Source organism: Trachemys scripta, chromosome 1, assembly GCF_013100865.1.
Source record: "Trachemys scripta elegans isolate TJP31775 chromosome 1, CAS_Tse_1.0, whole genome shotgun sequence".
In the NCBI taxonomy this organism is placed as follows: Eukaryota; Metazoa; Chordata; order Testudines; family Emydidae; genus Trachemys; species Trachemys scripta.
Window position 1 is genome coordinate 344258664 of NC_048298.1, and position 21967 is coordinate 344280630.

The 21967-nt window shown below is 50.3% G+C and overlaps 1 protein-coding gene across 1 annotated transcript; it reads right to left on the reverse strand.

The window, feature by feature from the left end:
- Positions 1-20167: 20167 nt before the first annotated feature.
- Positions 20168-21115, reverse strand: LOC117873248 (olfactory receptor 52M1-like). Its single transcript, XM_034762412.1, has one exon. It carries the CDS (start codon positions 21113-21115, stop codon positions 20168-20170), a length of 948 nt encoding a protein of 315 aa, XP_034618303.1.
- Positions 21116-21967: the final 852 nt, after the last annotated feature.

Below are 21967 nucleotides of genomic sequence, written 5' to 3' on the forward strand. Positions count from 1 at the left end.
GATGAGTGTTTGCACTGGATTTCTTCTCTCCCTGTTGGTTCATTTCCTCCCAGTCTCTCCCAGGTGGAATTGAAGTCTAATGTTCCAGCCTGAGTCACACTTTCCAGGACTGTCCCGGGAGTTAGGTATTTAAGGACCTTTGTGAACCACTAGAAAAATCCCTATTGAATGATCATTTCCCATGGACATCTCCTTTCTGAGCTCAATCAATTAGCCATTTCTTACTCCATTTAAGAAGTGCTCTACTGATACTGTCTAATGCTAAGTATCAAAGGGGTAGCCGTGTTAGTCTGGATCTGTAAAAGAAGCAAAGAGTCCTGTGGCACCTTATAGATTAACAGACATATTGGATCATAAGTTTTCGTGGGTGAATACCCACTTCGTCAGACGCATGTAGTGGAAATTTCCAGAGGCAGGTATACATATGCAAGCAAGAGTGAGTCAGGCTAGAGATAACAAAGTTAGTTCAATCAGGGAGGATGAGGCCCTCTTCTAACAGTTGAGGTGTGAACACCAAGGGAGGAGAAACTGCTTTTGTAGTTGGATAGCCATTCACAGTCTTTGTTTAATCCTGAGCTGAGGATCAGTGGAGATCAAGAGTTCTCATCTCCCTTTGGGAAGGGCCAGTAATTGCTGTTTACTCCTAAAGATGGATGAAGAGCACAGAAGAGCAGACAAGCCTGTCTCTAGCCTATTTGCATTCAGATGCCACAGGACTCTTTGCTTCTTTGTCTTATGCTAGTTTGTTAATCTGAATATCATCTGGTACTAGGTCAAACAACTTAGAATAGATTTATACCATTGCATCTCCCCAGTTCCCTTTATCACCCAAATCTGTTATCACTTAAAAAAAGAAATCATGTCTCTTTGCCACACCACTCCAGTATTAATTCTTCTGGCATCATTGCAGCGCACAGCATTGCAACGTGAAGACCAGATCTGTACCCAGATGTTTGCAGCATCTGCTCCCTTTCTGCCTCTCTTACGAGTTATATTGCATAAGGTCACCTGGGGGAAACGGAGGAAGTTTTAAATGCTAGCCCTTAAACTGCAAGCAATTGAACAAGATTTGGCTTCTTGTTTGTCTTTCTCCCCCTTCCCCGCCCCAACCTGGTGCCACTTTTGTAAAAATCAAACTAGTTGGGGGGCTTTACACTGGTGCCTGTCCTCAAGCAACATGATTGAGAAGTACCTTTTTCGGTTTATGTATTCTTTGGCAAGGTGGTCTGGTGCCAAGATGGGGATGTGCATTCTGTTTATAGCCTTACCAAAGATAGGGAACCCCATCGTGGCAAAACCATCCAGTATGTCCAGCATGTTGCCCAGAGTCACTATCCTTCTTAGCAGAAGTCTTTTGATTGCCCTGGCAACTTGTATCACAGCAGACCGCACAGTAGATTTACCCACTCCAAATTTATTCCCCATTGACCGGTAGCAGTGTTCCATTGCAAGCTTCCACGGAGCTATTGCCTCTCGCTTCTCAACTGTCAGAGCAGCTCTCATTTTAGCATTGCTGTGCTTCAGGTTGGGGAAAACTACAAATGATAGATTTTAAGTGATTATAAGTCAAGGCAAAAGAAGTCAGATTTGGTCAAAAGACATAAAAGCAAAACACATTCTAAGCCGATCTTAACACTTTCAGTGCCCTTACAAACTTAGATGTTTCTCACCACACGCTGGCTGTTTATCCTTCAGCCAGGCTCTCCCCTTTGATAGGCACTTCAGACGCTTGGTGGTGGTGTCTGTAAATGGAGGTGGAAGAGAAAGAGCATGGGAAATGTCTCTCCCTTTGATCATGTTCTTTCTTACCTCTTGGCTTTGCCCCCCCTTCAGAGTCAGGTGAGCATTACCTCAGCGTAGTCCCAAACTGACCAAGGGAAGGGGGGTGACTCACTTGAAAGTCTAACAAATCCTTTGTTGCTGCCTAGGTTTCTCCCATATATGCCTTGTTGAGATGTGAACTGCCCCTCTGCTCCTGGAGAATTTTGCCTGGGCTTGTTTTAAGCCATGAGGGCACATTTTCAGCCTCATAATTATATACATGAAAATACATGAAACCTACATGTACCACGACCACCGGCTCCTCCCCAGCACTACAAATAAGTCTGTCTAGATGCCTCGAGAGATCCGCAAGCTTCGCACCAGGCAGGCAAGTCACCATACGGTTCTCCCGGTCATCACAAACCCAGCTATCTGTGTTTCTAATGATCGAATCTCCCAATACTAACACCTGCCTTTTCCTAGTAACTGGAGTTCCCTCCCCTGGAGAGGTAACCTCAGTGCGAGAGGCAACCCCAACGCCATCTGGAAGGAGGGTCCCAACTAATGGAAGGTTTCCCTCTGCTCCCGTTGACTGACTGCTCTGCTTCCCTGGGCCTTTCATCCTCCTCAACAGCACAGGAGCTGTCTGACCAGAGGTGGGAGAATTCTACAGTGTCCCGGAAAGCCTTATCAACATACCTCTCTGACTCCCTTAGCTCCTCCAGTTCCGCCACCCTGGCCTCCAAAGCCCATGTGCGGTCTCTGAGGGCCAGGAGCTCCTTGCACCGCTTGCACACATATGCCACCCACACACAGGGCAGGTAATCATACATGCTGCACTCTGTGCAATAGACTGGATAGCCCCCACTCTGCAGCTGGGCTTCTGCCTGCATTGTCTCCTGGTTAATGAAGGGATTGTTTAAAGCAAGAAGTTTTGACTGTGGTTTGGTCTATGGGTTTTAAAGCAAAAAACAACAGCAAGGGGCCCTTGCCCCCTTCCCGCTCCCCTTCCAAACTCCCTTGCGAAACTCTCTGTTAGCAGCCCCTGGTCGCTTGTGTAATGCTTTATAAAGCCCTGGCCTGCTTGATATCCCCACCCACTGACTAAGGCTCAACCAATTAACAGAGGCGTCTAGCCTTCAAATTTCCTTTGAAGCTGACACGTCCAACTGCCAGCCACAGCACATGGTCCTTCAAACAACCAACCAACCAAACAGACGGACAAACACAAGCTCAGTACACAGTGAGTAACCCCCAAACACAAACAAACACACACTACAGACAGTCACTTACCCCAAAGGTGTTGTATTTGCTCCTCCTTCACCTGGAGAACTCCCTTGCGAAACTCACTGTTAGCAGCACCTGGTCACTTGCACACTGCTTTAAAAAGCCCTGGCCTGCTTGATAGCCCCACCCACTGACTAATATTGATTTACTTCGTGTCCTCGTGGTGCAGGATCGACAGCCGCCGCTCCCCCGTCGACGCCGCTTCCGCCTCTCGCGGAGGTGGAGTTCTGGAGTCGACAGGGAGCGCATTCGGGGATCGATTTATCACATCTAGAAGAGATGAGATAAATCGATCCCCAATAGATTGGTAGTGTAGACGTACCCTTAGTATCACTGAGTCCTCTGCAGCAAGTGGGAAGCTGCATGCTTCCAAGGGTGGGGGTGTTGCAGCTCAAGGGGGTGTCCCTTTAGGGAGGCATAGGGGTCTGGAGCTTGCCAGTGACACAACTGTCCAGGCTGTTAGCTGTGAGCCCTTCACAGCTGAGCAGGGCACAGATCCAACTCGAGAGACCACAGCGGTATGTGTCTGGCGTGGGCAGAGTAGGAACCTGGGGGAGGAAGAGTGGGAGACCAGGAATGTCTCCTCACTGGTCACATGGTGGAGGATGCCCAGAAGAGAATATCTGATTCAGCATCTGTGCACCCAGGAACCTGTGGCTAAGGGGAGCAGTCACACAAGTGACCTCTCAGGGATAAAGAGAGGGGAGATGTAGGGTACCCCAATCCAGGTCCCGATTTTTCTGGACTTTGTTCCTGATGTACTTGTGAAAACGAACTCTGTCTCTTTAAGACAGGAGGTAGATCCTACTTAAGAAATTGTTGTCTGAAAATACTAATGACTCATCAGACAGAGGGAAGGAGGAAATTCCCTGGGTTGGGAAGACACAGAAAGCAGCTGTGAAAGAGCTGCTTGGAGAAGACAAACCTCTTAGCCTTGAGAACACAGATCACAACCCCCTAGGAAATGGAGTGTGGGGAGGGAGGACTCAGTACTGGGAGTTGGGATCACAGGGAAAGCCCAAGAGGGATAACGGATTTTTTGCATGGGCATAACCCTGGGGTTGGGAAGCAGCTCCACAGAGGACTAGCCAACACTCAAAGTCCCTTTATACCCTTACCTCACCAGACCCTGGCATTCCTAGACACCAAAGATGACCTTAGACAGAGCTCCCTATGGAAAGGGACACTGAGGGGAAAGGAAAACCAGTAACTAAACACATGTGAAATTTCAGGGAGGAGCTGAAAGACATAATTCACATTGAACAAATGAAACTGTCCAAGCAGAAGGCGTGGTGTAATAAAGAATACTTGGAAACACCTACCTGTGATAAAAGATTTTCTGTTATTGTTAAATCTCATGATGCAAAGTTTGTTGCTAATGGTAAAGCTTATAAAAAAGAATTTGGTTCTAATGGTAAATCCTATGGAAAGGTGTAACGTGCAAGATTTTGGGGAAAAGCTTTTGGACATCCGAGGACTAGTAAGGAAGCAGCCCTTTGGGGATACTGCATCTCAGCTAACACTTGTAAACAGGATCAGAGCTTGTCACAGCAGGGAAATCATAATAAACCCAGTCTGCTTTGTGGACGGGGAAACTGAGGTATACCACTTCATTGCATTTATGAATATCTGTATTGTGTTATCCCCAGTTGGAAAAGCACAACAGTTAACAATGCTGCACAGATACAAAGAGTGGTTTTCTAGCAACCCAGAGAAGACACACTTGCTGACTTCTGAGATCTCTAGGCTGATCTACAAAGTGTTAAAAGGTACACAGAACTTTGCAAGAACACATGTGGATAACACTGGGGAGTTGTATGGTCAAAACCTAAAGAAAGCCATGGGCACATTGCCTCCACATTAGTCAGTGACTAAAGTTCTTGAAATGAAATAAGGGGGAGGTGTGAAATTCTGTGCCCCAAAGCAACACGTTAGCACCCCCATATTTACCATTGTTATATGATTACAAAGGATGAATATAAACAAATAACACAAGTAGATAGGGAGAAAATTAGAAAGGCCAATGCACAAAACGAGATCGAACTACTAGAGACATAAAGGGCAACAAGAAATCATTCTACAAATATATTAGAAGCAAGAGGAAGACCAAGAACTGGGTTTGTCCATTACTCAATGAGGGTGGGGGGAATAATAACAGAAAATGTGGAAATGGAAGAGGTGCTTAATGACTTCTTTGTTTCAGTTTTCACCAAGAAGGTTGTTGACGATTTTACATCTAACATAGTGAATGTCAGTGAAAATGAGGTAGGATCAGAGTCTGAAATAGGAAAAGAACAAGTTAAAATTACTTAGACAAGTTAGATGTCTTCAATTCACCAGGCCCTGTTAAAATACATTCTAGAATGCTCAAGGAGCTGACTGAGGAGATATCTAAGCCATTAGCAATTATCTTTGAAAAAATGCAAAGTGCTCTACTTAGGAAGGAACAATTACTTGCTGTGACAGACCCAGACCGTTGGGGTACAGGAGTCTGGTCCTATTGGGATCCAGGACGTGGGCGGGCTTCGCCCCCTAGGCGAAGAAACCCTGCCAACCAGCCTAAGGGGGGGTCCACAGGGCCTGGAGACCAAAAAATTATGGGGGACAACTAATAAAACAACAGGGACAGGAGTGAGGTCAAAGGGTCAAAAGAAGGGAACCAGACGGGGACACCGAGCTGAGAACCCCAGACAGCGCCCACTGCTCCTCAAAGGCTTCAAGGGAGTCAGTGGACGCCGCCCAGAGGAACTCTGCCCGGATACGTGAACGAACGGAGGACCAGAAATAAGCCCCACAGTCACAGGAGACTCCATCGGCCAACCTCCTCACTCTGGTTTTATAAATGGCCAGTTTTGCTAGGGCCAGGAGGAGGTTGACCAGGAGGTCCCGTGACTTTGTGGGGCGACGGATAGGGAGTGCATAAATAAAAAGGTGAGGGGAAAAGTGCAGCCAAAACCGTAACAAAACATGCTTGAGGAGCCAGAAAAGGGGCTGCAGCCTGGCGCACTCCAGGTAAACATGCGCCAGGGTCTCCCTCACGCCGCAAAAGGGGCAGGTGTCTGGGATAGGGGTAAACCGTGCCAAGTGCACGCCCGTGCTCATGGATCTGTGAAGGAGCCACCAACTGATGTCCCCAGTGGGCTTTGGGATCAGAGTAGAATAAAGGCTGGCCACCCGGGGATCCTCACCCTCCAGAGGTGGCAGAAGGTCCTGCCACTTCGTATCGGGGCGGGACGCGAGGGTAAGGACATAAAGAACATGGAGCACGAGCGTGTATAGATGTTTCCTTGGCGCAGTCCGGAACAGAACCGGCTGCATATCGTGCAGCCGGCTCATGGCGAAGGGACGGGGGGCGATTGGGTCTACGGGGCAGGGGGCTGATGAAAAGGTCTGGAGGGCTCAGAGTGGAGGGTGGGAGGGGCGTGCCCTCTCGCAGGACCCGGTCGAGATAGTCCCGAGCAGCAGGTGGCAAAGCGGCCCTCACCTGAAGCACGCGTCAGGGAGTACGAGGTCTGGAGAGCCCCATGCACTGAGCGAGCATCAGGGGATCCAGCCAGTCTCCCCGGTTGTAGTCCAGAAGGTCTCCGACTTTGGTGACTTCTGCCAGGATCAACCTATGTCGCACCATGGGGGACTCCGCCACCTGCACACGAAGCTGGGGGTTGTATAGTAGGGGCTCCGCGAGGAGATCTGCCCCCGCGGTGGCCGCTGACCATCAAGAGTTCATCCCAGAGCATTCTGCAAGCGTTAGGATCGGTCAGATCCGGGGAGAAAAGGCCTGCGTAGAAGGCCTTGGCCCTCCCGCACATTTCCGCCGGATCCGTGAGGGGGGTGCCGTCCTCTGCTAGAAGGCAGGTGACGTGCTTCTTGGCCCCCCTCTTTTTCTCCAGGGCGTAGAAGAAGCGGGAACCGCGATCCATCTCCCGAAGGAGGCAGATGCGGGATCGAACAAAGGCACCTCGGGCCCGATGGTCCTCGAGGGTCCAGAGCTCTTCCCACTTCTCCCGGCACGCTCCGCAGAGGGATGGATCACCTTGGCTGGTGGCCAGATGCCTCGCCAGCTCTAAGACCTCCTGTTCCAACTGCCCTATAGCCGCATCACTCCGTCGGCTGGTGCCCCGGGTGTAGTCACGGCAGAAGAGCCGGGCGCGCACCTTCCCCAGGTCCCACCACCACCGCGCTGAGGGAAAGGCACGCCGCTGCCCTCGCCAGGCCAACCAAAACTCCCGGAAGGACGCCACGAAGCCCACATCCTCCAACAAGCTATTATTAAAGTGCCAATAGGCCGGCCCCGGCCTCTCCGCGCAGAGAGAGGCTGTCACGGTGGCTAGATGGTGATCTGAAAAAGGGGCCGGCCGGACGCTGGAGGAGTGGGCCTGGGAAAGATGGAAGCGTGACATATAGATGCGGTCCAACCGGGAGTGGTACAACCGATGGACCTCCACCCGGACAAAAGTGAACGTCGAAACGTCATCCGGGAGGTGGTCGCGCCAGACGTCCACCAGGGAGTGATGTTCGATGTTCGATCTCCCGGAGGACATCCGCGGCGGCCAGGTGTTGCTCGGTCCCTGAGCTGTCCCGTTCCTCAAGGGTGGCGTTAAAGTCCCCGCCCAGGACCAGGCACTCGCGAGGATCCAAGGTGCTGAGGAAGGCAGACGCCTGCTGATAAAAACACAACCTCTCCGGGCCCAATGTCGGGGCCTAAACATTGACGAGATTAACCACAAGCCCCTCCACGCGGACATGAAGGTGAAGCAGGCGGCCCGGCACAGCCTCGGCGACCCCCAGCACCTCGGGCCGTAGGTCGGGGGAGAACAGGGTCGCCACTCCAGCCGTACGAACTGTGAGGTGGCTAAAGTAGACCCTGTCCCCCCACTCCAGCCGCCAGCTAGCTTCAGCGGCCGGATCCGTATGGGTCTCCTGCAGGAAAATCACAGAGTACCCCCCCCTCCCGAAGGAAGGAGAGCACCTGGCTCCTGCGGAGACCCATCCTACAGCCCCGGGTGTTTAATGTTGCGAAGATGATCGGTGCCATGAGGAGGGCTGGGAGGATCCTCGCTAGCAGAGACACCCACGGCCTCCGTCGGGCCGCGCAACAATCCGTGACCTACCCCATAGGCGATTAAGGAGTCACGGAAGAGGCGGACCCGTTGGTAGGCCGCGGCGGCCGGCCTCCCGGTCCTCTTACCCTCCCCCATAAGGGCCCTCGGGGCCCGGAGGATCTGATGGAAATCCCCCCATCACTGGAGTGCAAGCTGTACCTTGTTGCGGGAGCCACAGACGTCCTCAAGGAAGTCACGTAGCTCCTCTCTCAGCGTATGGGGGGGGGGGGTTATTGATCTATGGCTTTCCCCCAGCGGGGCCCCTGTCACAGCCCCGTGGCCCACCGAGACAGGCAAGCAGGGGGCAGACCCTCGACGTGGCGTCCGATGGGCTGGCGCCACGTGGCCCGCGTCAGACCCTGGCTCAATGGGGGGCGGTGGAGGGAAAATAGCAGCCCCTGGTGGGTCGGGACAGGGAAAAACAAAGGCCGCTCCTTGGGGGTCATCCTCTGGGATATGGAAGGAGACAACCCCAGGGGCGGCAATAGCATCATGGGAAGTGGAGGGGACAGGGACGGGGTCGGTGACAGAGGCAGGGTCGGAGTCAGGAATAGGGACAGGGGAAGGGGTGATAGTGGGATCGGGGGGGCCTCAGCAGCCAGGCCACTGGGTGGGGGGGTGGCACCCCACAAAGGGGCTCAGGGATTTGCCGGGAGGGAGGTGGGCCCTCGGCGATGCCGGACTCATGCTCCAAGGCAGATGTTAAGGCCACGGCATCCGTAGGTGGAGAAACAACGATGGGGCCCCCACCCAGAAAGGAGGTCGGCTGTCCCTCAACCATGAGGGAGTCCCCTGGTGACTCGGGTCACAGTTGCGTGGCACTGGCCGTCGCCTCAAGAGGCTCGGCGGCCGCTAGCGGGGTGCCATCTGCAGCCGGGTTGGTGGAAGAGTCCAGGGGCTCCTCGGAGGCGGGAGCGGAAGCAGTGGGTAAGGGAACGGAAGATGGGGGAAGGGGGGCCGAGGCGAGGTCGCTCAGATCGAGGCCCGCTGGCAGAGGGTCGTCCTCCCCCTGGGTAACCGGGGTCAGACCCAGGGCCTCGATCTCCTCATAAATGGAGGGGAGATTGCTGTCCATCACCCCAGGGCTCTCCCTGCCTGCACCCGAAGCGACGCTCGCCTTGGTGCGTGCAGGGGCTTCAGATTGTAAGGGGGCGAGAGGGGCTCCATCAGGGGCTTCCATAGGAAGGTACTCCGGCTCCACGCCACACCCCCTGTGTCCCACAAACACAGTCTAGGCCCTCACCACAAGAGCACAGTCCAAAAGTTACTCAGTCCATGAGAACCCCGTCCACGGTGGTCTGTTCCTACGCACTCCCCTACTGGCAAATGGTCCTCTTCTCCGTCTCCTCCTCCTCGGGGCTCCAGCAGCTCCCAACAGCAAACGCAGCAGCTTTAGGCGGCAGTCTGGTGGCCAGCAGGAAGGACCCCTCTCAGGTGTCAATGATGGTGGTGTCCTCAGCAGCAGGAGCAATGGCTGGCTCCCTCCCTCCCCTCCTCCGGGGAGTGGGCCAGCAGCCCCCCCCCCCAGGGGCTGTAGCTGGAGCAGCAGCAACCCAGGGGCAGGGTCTAGCAGCCAGCCAGCCAGCAGGTAGCAGAGATGGGGCGGGGGGGTTAGCCCATCAAGCGAAATAGCTGGAGCAGCAGCAACAGACAGCAGTTGTAGGGAGAACCCAGGGCCTAGTAGCAGGAGGAGCAGCTCTCTACCTACCTCCCTCCAGACCAGTGGGTTACAGGAGTCTGGTAGAAGGCAAATATACTGGTCACTGGATGAGTAGTTTTCTGTTCCCTGAGTGACCAGAGCAGGGGCTGCATTAGAATAATCAGGAACCTGCTAGAACCAGTTAAGGCAGGCAGGCTAATTAGGACACCTGGAGCCAATTAAGAAGAAGCTTCTAGAATCAATTAAGGCAGGCTAATCAGGGCACCTGGGTTTTAAAAGGAACTCACTTCAGTTTGTGGTGTGAGTGTGAGGAGCTGGGAGCAAGAGGTGCAAGGAGCTGAGAGTGAGTTGTCGGAGGACTGAGGAGCACAAGCGTTATCAGACACCAGGAGGAAGGTCCTGTGGTGAGAATAAGGAAGGTGTTTGGAGGAGGCCATGGGGAAGTAGCCCAGGGAGTTGTAGCTGTCATGCAGCTGTTACAGGAGGCACTATAGACAGCTGCAGTCCACAGGGCCCTGGGCTGGAACCCAGAGTAGAGGGTGGGCCTGGGTTCCCCCCAAACCTCCCAATTGACCGGGACTGTGGGTTCTTCCAGAGGGGAACGTCTCTGGGCTGTTCCCCAACCCACAAGGTGAATCTCTGTGGCAAAAAAATCCACCAATAAGTGCAGGACCCACCAAGATAGAGGAGGAACTTTGTCACATTGCATACATACAAAAAGGTAAATGACTGCCTAAGAAGGAGTACGGTGGAAAAGATCTGGGGGTAAAAGTGGACCATAACATAAATATGAGTCAAGAGTGTGACAATGTTGCCAATGAAAAAAAAAAAAAAAAGTGATTCTGGGATGTATTAGCAGGAGTGTTGTAAGCAAGACACGAGAAGTAATTCTTCTGCTCTACTCCATGCTGGTTAGGCTTCAACTGGAGTAGTGTGTTTAGTTCTGGGCACCACATTTCAGCAAAGATGTGGACAAATTGGAGAAAGTCAGGGAAGAGCAACAAAAATGACTGAAGGTCTAGAAAACATGACCTATGAGGGAATATAAGAAGAACATAATTCCTTACCCATCCTGGCTAATAGCCATTAATGGACTTAACCTCCATGAATTTATCCAGTTCTCTTTTAAATGCTCTTGTAACCCTTCTGCCCATCTAAGTTGGCAGCAACAAGGGCCGGGTTCTGTATCTAGGGTTCCGTTTCAATAACGCAATGCAAAACCGGCTCGAGCCCCCACCCAGTGACCTGGGACAATTACATACCATCCCCTGGGCGCTCCTAAGAGGCAATACTTCCCCTCTCGCAAGCACGGAGTCTGAGTGTAACAGAAAATGTTTAATAACATGAGGTAAACGACATCAGCATTAAATTGGAAAAAACACCACAAACAGGATTCATAACACAAACCATGAGCAAAAAACCCACCCCAGCAAGTTGGGCTGTGTCCTTTCCCTTGGGTTCTTGAAACCAGCAACCCAAGGTTCACCAAAGTCCCAAAAGTCCAACAACCCCCCAAAGTCTCTGTCCCTGGTCAGTGCAGCCCCAGAGTTCGGGGGGGGGGGGGCATGCAGGGTGTTAAGGGGCACCTTACGTGATCCGAGGCCAACGGGGTTCCGCCACAGCCTTCACCACGAGCCGCTCCACTCCACCAGCTGCCCCATGAGCTGCTCCCGCCGTCCCACGAACTGCTCTGGCAGCTGCTCCACTCTGCTCACCAACCTATGAGCCGCTCAGCTCTGCTCTGCTCTGCTCCATTTCAGCCGTCCCTTGGGCCGCTCCCACAAGGCTCTGCTCTGCTAGCTGCTCCTCCAGCCGCTCCGCTCTGCTCCGCTCGCAAGGCTCCACTCTGCTCGCTGCTCCGCCAGCCGCTTAGCAATACAGCTTCAGGCTCCCCCACTAGCTAACACAGCCTCAGTGATCTCAGCTCTTTTGTGATTTCAGCTCTTAGCAATTTCAGCGCATAGTAGTAGGGGAGCCCCAGTGCTAGTGCACCATTGGCCCAAAGTGAATTCAGCTCAGCAGTCAGTAACTAGGCTTCTAATGGAATCAAATTTAGCTCTGATATTCAACAGTGGAGAGAGGAGATAGTGCAATTGGTGTTTCAAACCCTCACAGGGGGCCCATCCCATCAGGTACAAATCCTGTCCACATCCTCTCTCCATTCACTGGGTTTTGTAACCCATGCCCCTTGTCAAGCAAGTGCTACTTAGGTAATGGTGAAGGACTCCCTCAGTCCTTCTGTCATACAACAGTTCCACTGACCTTGATTCACAGAATCAGGGTAACAAAACTTTATTCTTCCTGCCCCAATAACAGAGAAACTGGGGATCCCACACCAGCCAAAGTAACCACTTTGAGTTGCTGTTGTTTCATGCCAGGCGAGTGGGTGTGCCTATGCAAACAAGATCAGCCCCTGGAGTTCTTTTCCACACTCACCATAATTCACCACCAGATGTCAGGGTAGAGCTCATCCTGACTCTGCTTACACTCTTATAGTCCTGGCCTTCACAACCTCCTCAGGTAAGGAGTTCCACAAGTTGACTGTGCGCTGCATGAAGAAGAACTTCCTTGTATTTGTTTTAAACTTGCTGCCTATTAATTTCATTTAGTGACACCTAGTTCTTGTATTATGGGAATAAGTAAATAATTTTTCCTTATCCACTTTCTCCACATCACTCATGATTCTATATACCTCTATCATATCCCCCCTTAGTCTCCTCTTTTCCAATCTGAAGAGTCCTAGCCTCTTTCATCTCTCCTCATATGGGACCCATTCCAAACCCCTAATCATTTTAGTTGCCCTTTTCTGAACCTTTTCTAGTGCCAGTATATCTTTTTTGAGATGAGGAGACCACATCTGTACGCAGTATTCGAGATTTGGGTGTACCATCTATTTATATAAGGGCAATAATATATTCTCAGTCTTATTCTCTATCCCCTTTTTAATGATCCCTAACATCCTGTTTGCTTTTTTGATCGTCTCCACACACTGCGTGGACATTTGTAGAGAATTATCCACGATGACTCCAAGATCTTTTTCCTGACTTGTTGTAGCTAAATTAGCACCCATCATATATAAAACATTAGGAACATTCCAACTTCATCACAGTGAGCTCCTCAGTAAGAGATGGGTACCTGTGAATTCTGAGATGGAAGTGTCTCCCCACACCTCTCTCACCCCAGCATGTGCAGAAATATCCCACACCGAGAGCCAACACAAGGGTTTGCACTGTTGATAATATAGCTGCATGCAGTCCCAGTGGGGTTTGTTCAGACTGTAGCTGAGATGCAACATCTGAATACAAACAGGCTGGAGACTGGAGACACTCTAGCTAATGTGTCTGTTTCCATGTCTGTCCTTCTGTGCTCTTTTTCCAGCTTTAGGAGTAAACAGTAATTAAAGAACCTTCCCAAAGGGAGATGAGAACTCTTGGGCTCTCTGCTGAGTCAGAGAGGAATTGGCTGCTCTATGTATATTTAAAAATTATAGTTGATTAGTAAGAAAACTAGGGATAGTGCCTAGGTTTCCATAGGGTCTGATACCTGGCTGAAATCTCCACAGGCTCCCATGGGGTGCCAAGAGGCATTCCCCCACAAAACCCTGTTAGCACAATCAACCAGCACTCTCAATTCCCTCAGAGCATCTATTCCTAGAATGCCTTCTCCCCCCACACCCATCAAGCCAAATTGCCCTTGGCTTTTCTTTGTCCCCAGACTATATGGGATTGTTTACAGAAGGGGATGATGTTTTGTGCCTCATTAAATCCCTGTAAGGTTTTGACTCCAGCCGGAGGTCCAAACAGGTGCTTATTTTGGGTACTAATTAGGGAGTAGGTGGCACCTGAATCCACTAGTAAATTCTGTCCGAACGCCCCTCCTGCAAACTTCACATAAACTGTGAACCTCCCCCACTCATCGGTGTTTGTGTGTGCCACAATTGGGGGATCCTGGGGTGCCCGGCCTCCCTATAGGGCAGCGATCAGTGGTGCACTGGCGCTTTTCCCTCGATGCTCGGCCAGTTCATATTCTGCCAATTTCGCTAGAAGTTCAGCAATAGGCAGCCGGTCTATCATTTCCTTTCGCTCATATACCTCTACCCTGATATAACGCTGTCCTCAGCAGCCAAAAAATCTTACCGCGTTATAGGTGAAACCGCATGATATCGAACTTCCTTTGATCCGCCGGAGCGTGCAACCCTGCCCCCCCGGAGCACTGCTATACCGCATTATATCCGAATTTGTGTTATAGCAGGTTGCATTATATTGGGGTAGAGGTGTATTTTAAAAGCCTCTTCCAAATTTCCCCACGCCATGGGTCGGAGGGTCTGCCTCCACCCTTATGGGGTCTGTCTCCTTTTTCCTTTCCCTGCGTGCTACCTGGAGGGGCCATACCAGACACCTTATCAGGTTTCCTTTTAGGAGGGTGCATGTCCTTTTGGACCTCATAGGGCTGCTTTGCTCTATCCTCAATATCTCTTGTTCGAACTGCTGCTAGATCCACATCCACTAAGGCCATAGGAGTTAAAGGACGAAATCCTTGGATTAAAGCTTGTTTGAAAGGAGGGCTGCAAAGTCTGGGTTAACATTTGTCAGCCCAGAATGTCTCCATGCCAATTTCTTTCCGGTTACATAACTGTCTACTCTCTCCCCGGCCTGTTGCTTCTCCTGGTGGAATATAACTGTGGGGCTTTCTCCTGGGAAGAGGGTGTGTATTACTTCTCTCTGCACATTTATATGCTTCTCTGTATCAGCTGCTCCAGGGGGGCCTCCATCTGAATCTCATAAGGGAGCCCTGCAAAATCCTCAGAGGACATACACTCCCTGCATATAGCTGCCACAGCAGCTGGAGTGAATCCAGCCATGCCAGATACTCTTACCATCCACCCCAAGGCTGTGCTCCTATTTAGTGGGACAACTGATCCCTACTGCCCTAACCTGGTCAGGGGTATAGGGTCTAGTCTCCAACTGCACCTCTGTTCCTCCCTGACCTCCCTGGGGTCCCCTTTTTGTGACAGAGGTACTGACTATTGGGGCCATCAAGGGAGGCCTTTGCAACTCTTCCAGTGATTCCTGTAGGGGGCTATATGGAGACTGCACGATGGGATCCAGGGTGAACTCACCAGGGTCTGTCAGCTCATAATTGCAATAAGGGGGGGATACATTGGGATCCTCCCCGATTCTATGTCTTCCTCCTAGCTACAATTCCCTCTGATTGCTGCCATGATCCCCCTTTTCTCTCCCAACTGAGCCTTAAGGGCACAAATCTATCTCCAGCATTCCCTGTCATCTGCCTGGCTTCTGCTCTGTGAATCCTTCAAAAGGGCTCTGATTGCAGCTTTGCTCTCCGTTGTCTGCTGTTTCAACTCAAACACTTCCCCCTGCAACTTCCTACTGACCCACTCATTGTCACATACCTGCTTCTGCATTCCTACAATCTGTGTTGCTTGTGTCAGAGACGTAGCTCCAAGAGCATCAGATTCTGCCTTCAAATGAATCACTTCACTTTCCTTTTCAGCTCTGATTCTTTCCAATTCCTGCACCTGGTCCTTTAACCGATCTATCTCCTGATCCAGTGTTGTCACAACCATCCACAACCCCTGCAAAGCAGCCTTTTTCTTTGCCCTAACATTCGGACCCCCCCACCTTCCTGCACTAACCCAGATCTCCCATCGCTTGTGCAGCTGCAGGAAGGCTCCAGGGCCAGTGAAGGCACCGGGCTTGCAGGGTCCATTACCCCCATACTCTTGTACAAAATCTGTCAAGATGTTTCCCAACATCATGTTCAACCATTGGTCACCTTCTCCCCATGCGTTACCTAGGGAGGTGGTGGAGTCTCCTTCCTTGGAGGTTTTTAAGGCCCAGCTTGACAAAGCCCTGGCTGGGATGATTTAGCTGGGAATTGGTCCTGCTTTGAGCAGGGGGTTGGACTAGATGACCTCTTGAGGTCCCTTCCAACTCTGATATTCTATGATTCTATGATTAACTCATGAACTGTGACACGGGAACTTGTAGGGAGCGACCCCACTCCGCCGTCTTTTACCTCCTATTGCAATGGACAAACTACAAACTGTTTGTACCATCCGTCTCCTTCCTCTCACCACTCCTCGCTGGGGCCTCCAAATTCTGTTACCTGGGGTTCTTTCAATGCAAACCTCTTGGTAACTTTTACTCTGTGCGAAGAGGTGTCAGAAAATAAATCAGGGGAGACACGGCCGTCCGACTGATAGATGGCTGGCACAAACAGGACAACACAAGAGTGCTTTCACTTAAAGCTAAACTTTACTTAGGCTCAAGCACTTACACACGTCCGCAACAGGTTAGTAAAACACTCCCAACCCTCGATAATTCCCAAAACTGAGTGTGGCTCTCGAGTGACACAACAGCAGGCGTCCGGTGGCCAAATCTTCCGTCTGCCGGTGGGGACCACAAGATGTATCCAGAGGGAGAGTCCAAAAGTGTCCCGAAACGAGTCCAAATATCCCAAGCTTTTCCCCCTTATTTATACATTAGTCATAGAATGACATGTCCCTTAAAGAAAACTTGTTAGCAAGCAGTTCCACTGGGCAAGCAAGAGGTTCTTTCTGATTATTGATTAACCTGGTGTGGGTTTTCCAGAACTTGCAGCCTTGAGACCCCAATAGACATTCCTGCGGGTACATCCTGCTCTTTTCAAATGCATGTATCAGCAACTTCAACACAATTCTTATCAGGAAGGATGCGGGGTCAAGCTGCCCTTTCTGAGGCACCCAACCCCCCTCCCCCCCCCCGCTTTGGTCAGGCTGAGATTGCTGAATGGTCAATTTACAGCTTGCTGACTAGGCCGCCTTTAACAATAAGCCATAGTGGTTTCAGACTCTTTACTGGTTTGCCAATATCTCCCCGTACATAATGTAATGATAGGGCAGACTTACCCCCACACTATTTCTCAACAATTTGTCCTGAATTTGGCATCTTCAGCTGTGCCCCACTGAGGCACGGTGACACATGGACACAGAGTTGACTGTCGATGGGTGCTTCACAAACTGTTACTCACTATTCCCAGGAGGCATCTCACTTTTACTGATGGGGAAACTGAGGTAGCAGGAAGGGAAATGTCTTGAGCCAGGAACATAGCCCATCCATTGCTTAGTCTCTCTCAGACCGGGCTTGTATAGTCCATGTAGCAGCACAGAGGCCTGGTGCTCTCTCTCCACTGGATTCTCCAGTGAGGGGATCTCCCCTGATTTCAGTGGGGCTGCACCACTTACACCAGCTGAGTATTTGGTCCAAGTAATTTAAATAGAGCTAAAGCATCAGCAGAGACCAGTGAGCTGAGAGTGAACAGTCCCAGCTCTGCCATAGATTCGCTGGGTGACCTTGGACACAGCTTCTCCATGCATTAAGTGGAGATTATTATTTAATATGTCTAATATCCTGCTACCAAAACGCCCTAATCAGAGCCTTTGAGTCACATGCTGCATCGATTTGGTTCCTTGCATCACATTGTTGGTCCTCTCTGTAGAGTTCCAGACAGCATGTGATCCCTGGTAAAAAAGCAAGACAAGGCTGAAGACCGAGCTGTGTGGAAACCTGTTTTGTGGCTGTTGTTTTTTTGCTGTTTCTTGAATAAATTCCTCCTGTTTAAAAAGTACTGCAATTCCACTGATCACGGCACACAAGTAGCCTCACTGCATGTTATACAAGGCAGAGGAGCAGTGCCTGTTCATGATCAGAGCAATGGTGCTGTTGTCCTGGATTTGAGGGGACGTGTATAACCCAGAATCCGATCAAGCTAATTGAATCCACATTATGTGCATTCAGCCACCCTGAACTAATGAAACAGAACACCACATAGCTAAGGGTTATTTTGGAGACACGCTTTTAGAAGCTGGCAGTTTCTGCTAATCAGAATGGGAGGAGAGGACAGATAAGTAAACACGGGAGATTGAAAACCTTGGTGGTTGGAAAACCTTCTATCTAGATGCCTCTGATATTAAAAGTTTATTGAAAGTTCGAAAAATGATGGTCCAGTAGGGTCATTATGACCTATGTGTTTTGTAGAAGTTAGTTATAAAAGATTAGCTAATAGAGTGCACTTGGGAGCAGTGCTATGAAGCCATCTTGAGAGATGTTTTTCCTGACACTCTTTCTCCCTGGGTGGTGAGCAACTGGCCACTGTGAACCAGATGTTAATGACTCAATACCGTTCCAGATGTTAGGTAAATATCTGGGATGTTCTAAACCTATTGCTTATGCCTGTGTTTGCTTCAATCTAATAAACTGCAGTGTTAGACAAGGGCATGCTTACATGCATGAAGCTTATCAGACCGAACGGCTGTGTTCCTGTTGATGTATTCCTTACACCGCCTGGAGTGAAATAGTTAAGTTGCCCCTGTTGGGGGTTCTGAAAACCCCAGGTAACAGGCGTCAGGATTCCTGGTTCCTATTCTAAGCTCTGGCACTGACTTATTGTGTAGCCTTGGGTAAATCACTTTACCGTGTCATGGCTTAGTCCGTCCATAACACAGATATAATGCTGCCTAGGAGCCTAGCTAAAGAGCTTCTAGATGGAGTGATCAAAAAGCATATGTTAGATTCAGGTTCGCTGTTCAGCTTCAGTCCCTGGGCAACATGGAGCCTGTAGTTCCAGATGAGCAGCCGTGTAAGTATGTAAATACCTGGCTAATGGAAGGTGTGCTGTTTATCCCCCTCCCTGTGAGCTTCAGAAGCCCCCTGGCCTCTTCCCAGCATCCCGCTTTCCCAGCTAACGCAGGGGCTTATCCTTCCACCTCTCTCAGCTGTTGTCCACCTAGCTTCCAAGCTGATCTCTTGCCCTGCCCCAGATGCCTGGCCCAGGACAAAGGGCTCGCAGCTCATACCCATTGCAGGGTATAGGCCCCCAGCCTGGAGGAACAAAAGGGAACTGAAAGCACAAGCTGTATGATGCACAGCCTCGCCTGCCTGCTGACCCTGAGCAGGTTTTATAAGGTTTCCTGGCTTCTCTCTCAGCTCCTGACTGGCCTCTTGTTCCCAGCATTGCATCCTGGATGCATTCACTGCAGGCTCCTTGTCAGGCTGCAGCAGCTCCCATCACAATCCCAGAGCAGAGGGAGCCCAGCTGGGGGGAAGAGGGAGGTGGAGAGGATCCAGCAAGTGATGGGGGAGAGGAGAATAAGAGAAAGCAGCAGGGGGCAGGGAAATGAGGGAAGAGGCACAGAAGGGAGAGGGGCCTAGAGGGAAGAGGTGGAGCAGGGGCTGGGCTTTGGGGGAATAGGTGGAGCAGGGGGCAGGACCTTGTGGGAGAATATGCAGAAATGTCTGTGGCCTTGAGGGAAGACGTGTATTGGCGCAGGGCTTTGGCAGAAGAGACAGGGTTAGGGAAGGGGCCCCAGGGGTCATTGAGCATAGTTCTCTATAAACATCCACTCAGTGTGAAGCAACGGTCAAAAAAATGAACAGAATCTTGGGAATCATTAGAAAAGGGATAGATAATAAGACAGAATATATCATATTTCCTCTATATAAATCCCTGGTACCCAAACATCTTGAATACTGCGTAGAGAGCTGGTTGACCCATCTTAAAAAAGATATATTAGAATTGAAAAAGGTACAGAAAAGGGCCACAAAGATGATTGGGGATATGGAACAGCTTCCATATGAGGAGAGATTAATAAGATTGGGACTTTTCAGCTTGGAAAAGAGACAACTAAGGGGGGATATGATAGAGGTTATAAAATCATGACTGGTTTGGAGAAAGTAAATAAGGAAGTGTTATTTATTCCTTCTCATAGCACAAGAACTAGGTCACCAAATAGGCAGCAGATTTTAAACAAAACAAAAAAAGAGAACTGTTTCTTCACACAGTCAACCTGTGGAACTCTTTCCCAGAGGATGTTGTGAAGGCCAAGACTCTAATAGCTTTCAAAAAGAACTAGATACATTCATGGAGGAAAGGTCCATCAATGGCCAGGATGGGCAGGGATGGTGTCTCTACCCTCTGTTTGCAGAAGCTGGGAATGGGCGACAGGGTATGGATCACTTGATGATTCCCTGTTCTGTTCATTGCCTCTGGGCACTTTGGATTAGCCATTGTTAGAAGACAGAATACAGGGCTAGATGGGCATTTGGTCTGCCCCAGTATGGCTGTTTTTATGTTCTTAGGGGTCCAGTTTGCAGCAATTGGAAATGTGAGAACCCAATGAGTTCTACATAGACATATTCCCCAGTTTGTCACACTTACAGAGCACAGTATGGTCAGGAAAGGGTTTAATGTCTCTTTGATTGTCCAGTAAGTGATTCAGGGAAGAGAGCCCAGCACCATGTCAGCAGACAGCTCTGCACAGAGCTTCGTCCGACAGCCAAAGTACCAGGAGAAAACATTAGGTCCCTTTATGAGTAAAGAACCGGAGAAGCTTGTCCCGGATCTGTTTGGTCCTCACCCCATAGATGATCGGGTTTAGCATGGGGGAAAGCAGGAGGTACACATTAGCAATGAGAACATGGAAATGCAGGGCTACATTGTGGCCATACCGGTGCATGAGAGAGGAGAAGAGATGTGGGATGTAAAAGGCTAAGATGGCACACAGGTGGGAGCTGCAGGTCCCGAAAGTCTTGAGCCGGGCGTCCTTTGTGGGGAGGCTGAAGATGGCCCTAAGGATCTGGGTATAGGACATGGTGATAAAAAACACATCCAGACCCTTCACACAGAATAGCACAAAGAGGCCATAGTAGCTACTGATTCGGGTGTCAGTGCAGGCCAGCTTCACCACTGCCATGTGTTCACAGTGCGTATGGAGGATGATGTTGGTTTTACAATATGGCCGCCACCTCGCCAATAAGGGATAGGGCAGTACGAGCATGCTGCCACGCAGCACCACAGCCATTCCGATCTTGGCCACCACGGGGTTTGTCAGGATGGTGGAATGTCTCAGGGGATCACAGATGGCCACGTAGCGATCCAAAGCCATGGCGACGAAGATACCAGACTCTATCACTAAGAAGCAGTGAATGAAGTACATCTGGGTGAGGCAGGCACTGAAATCGATCTCCCTGGAATTGAACCAGAAGATGCTCAGCGTTTTGGGCAGGATGGATGTAGACAGGACCAGGTCAGTAATTGCCAGCATGCAGAGGAAATAGTACATGGGCCCATGGAGGCTCGGCTCCATCGTCACGATGAATAGGAGGGTGAAGTTCCCCAAGATGGCTATGGCATACATGGTGCAGAAGGGGATGGAGATCCAGACATGGGCCACCTCCAGCCCAGGAATGCCCAGCAAGATGAACTTGGAGGGGTTGGTGAAGTTGGTTGTGTTGGAATCTGTCATGGAGAGAGTGTGTAACTCTGAGGCAGAACGGTGTCTCTTGCATGTACCATTCGTTTCTCAGACTTCCTTTATGTGCCCAGGGTTTAGGGCGATGGTTGCAGTACAAATGCCTGGATGGAGAGACAATGTTAATATGAGACACCACATACACTACTGGAGTCTGTTCTCATGGGTGAAGCAGATTGGTCACGCTGCACACATTGAAAATGACATTTTCATTTTTAGTAGCAAAGCCCACAGGTAAGTGGGGAACATGGAGACCAGGGAGATGGGTCGGAAACAAGAGGGAGTGTGGGCTATATTGGCAGAGAGAAAGGAGAGTCAGGACAAAACTGGGAGGAAAGATCAAACCAGTATCTTAGATGCCTATATACAAATGCGAGAAGTATGGGGAATAAGCAGGAAGAACTGGAAGTGCTAATAAATAAATACAACTATGACATTGTTGGCATCACTGAAACTTGGTGGGATAATACACATGATTGGAATGTTGGTGTGGATGGATACAGCTTGCTCAGAAAGGATAGACAGGGGAAAAAGGGAGGAGGTGTTGCCTTATATATTAAAAATGTACACACTTGGACTGAGGTAGAGATGGACATAGGAGATGGAAGTGTTGAGAGTCTCTGGGTTAGGCTAAAAAGGGCAAAAAACAAGGGAGATGTCATGCTAGGAGTCTACTACAGGCCACCTAACCAGGTGGAAGAGGTGGATGAGGCTTTTTTCAAGCAACTAACAAAATCATCCAAAGCCCAAGATTTGGTGGTGATGGGGGACTTCAACTATCCGGATATATGTTGGGAAAATAACACAGCGGGGCACAGACTATCCAACACATTCTTGGACTGCATT

What these genes read in the sequence shown, in the direction of transcription:
- LOC117873248 (XM_034762412.1), bottom strand. Translation starts at nt 21,115, where the DNA reads ATGACAGATTCCAACACAACCAACTTCACCAACCCCTCCAAGTTCATC.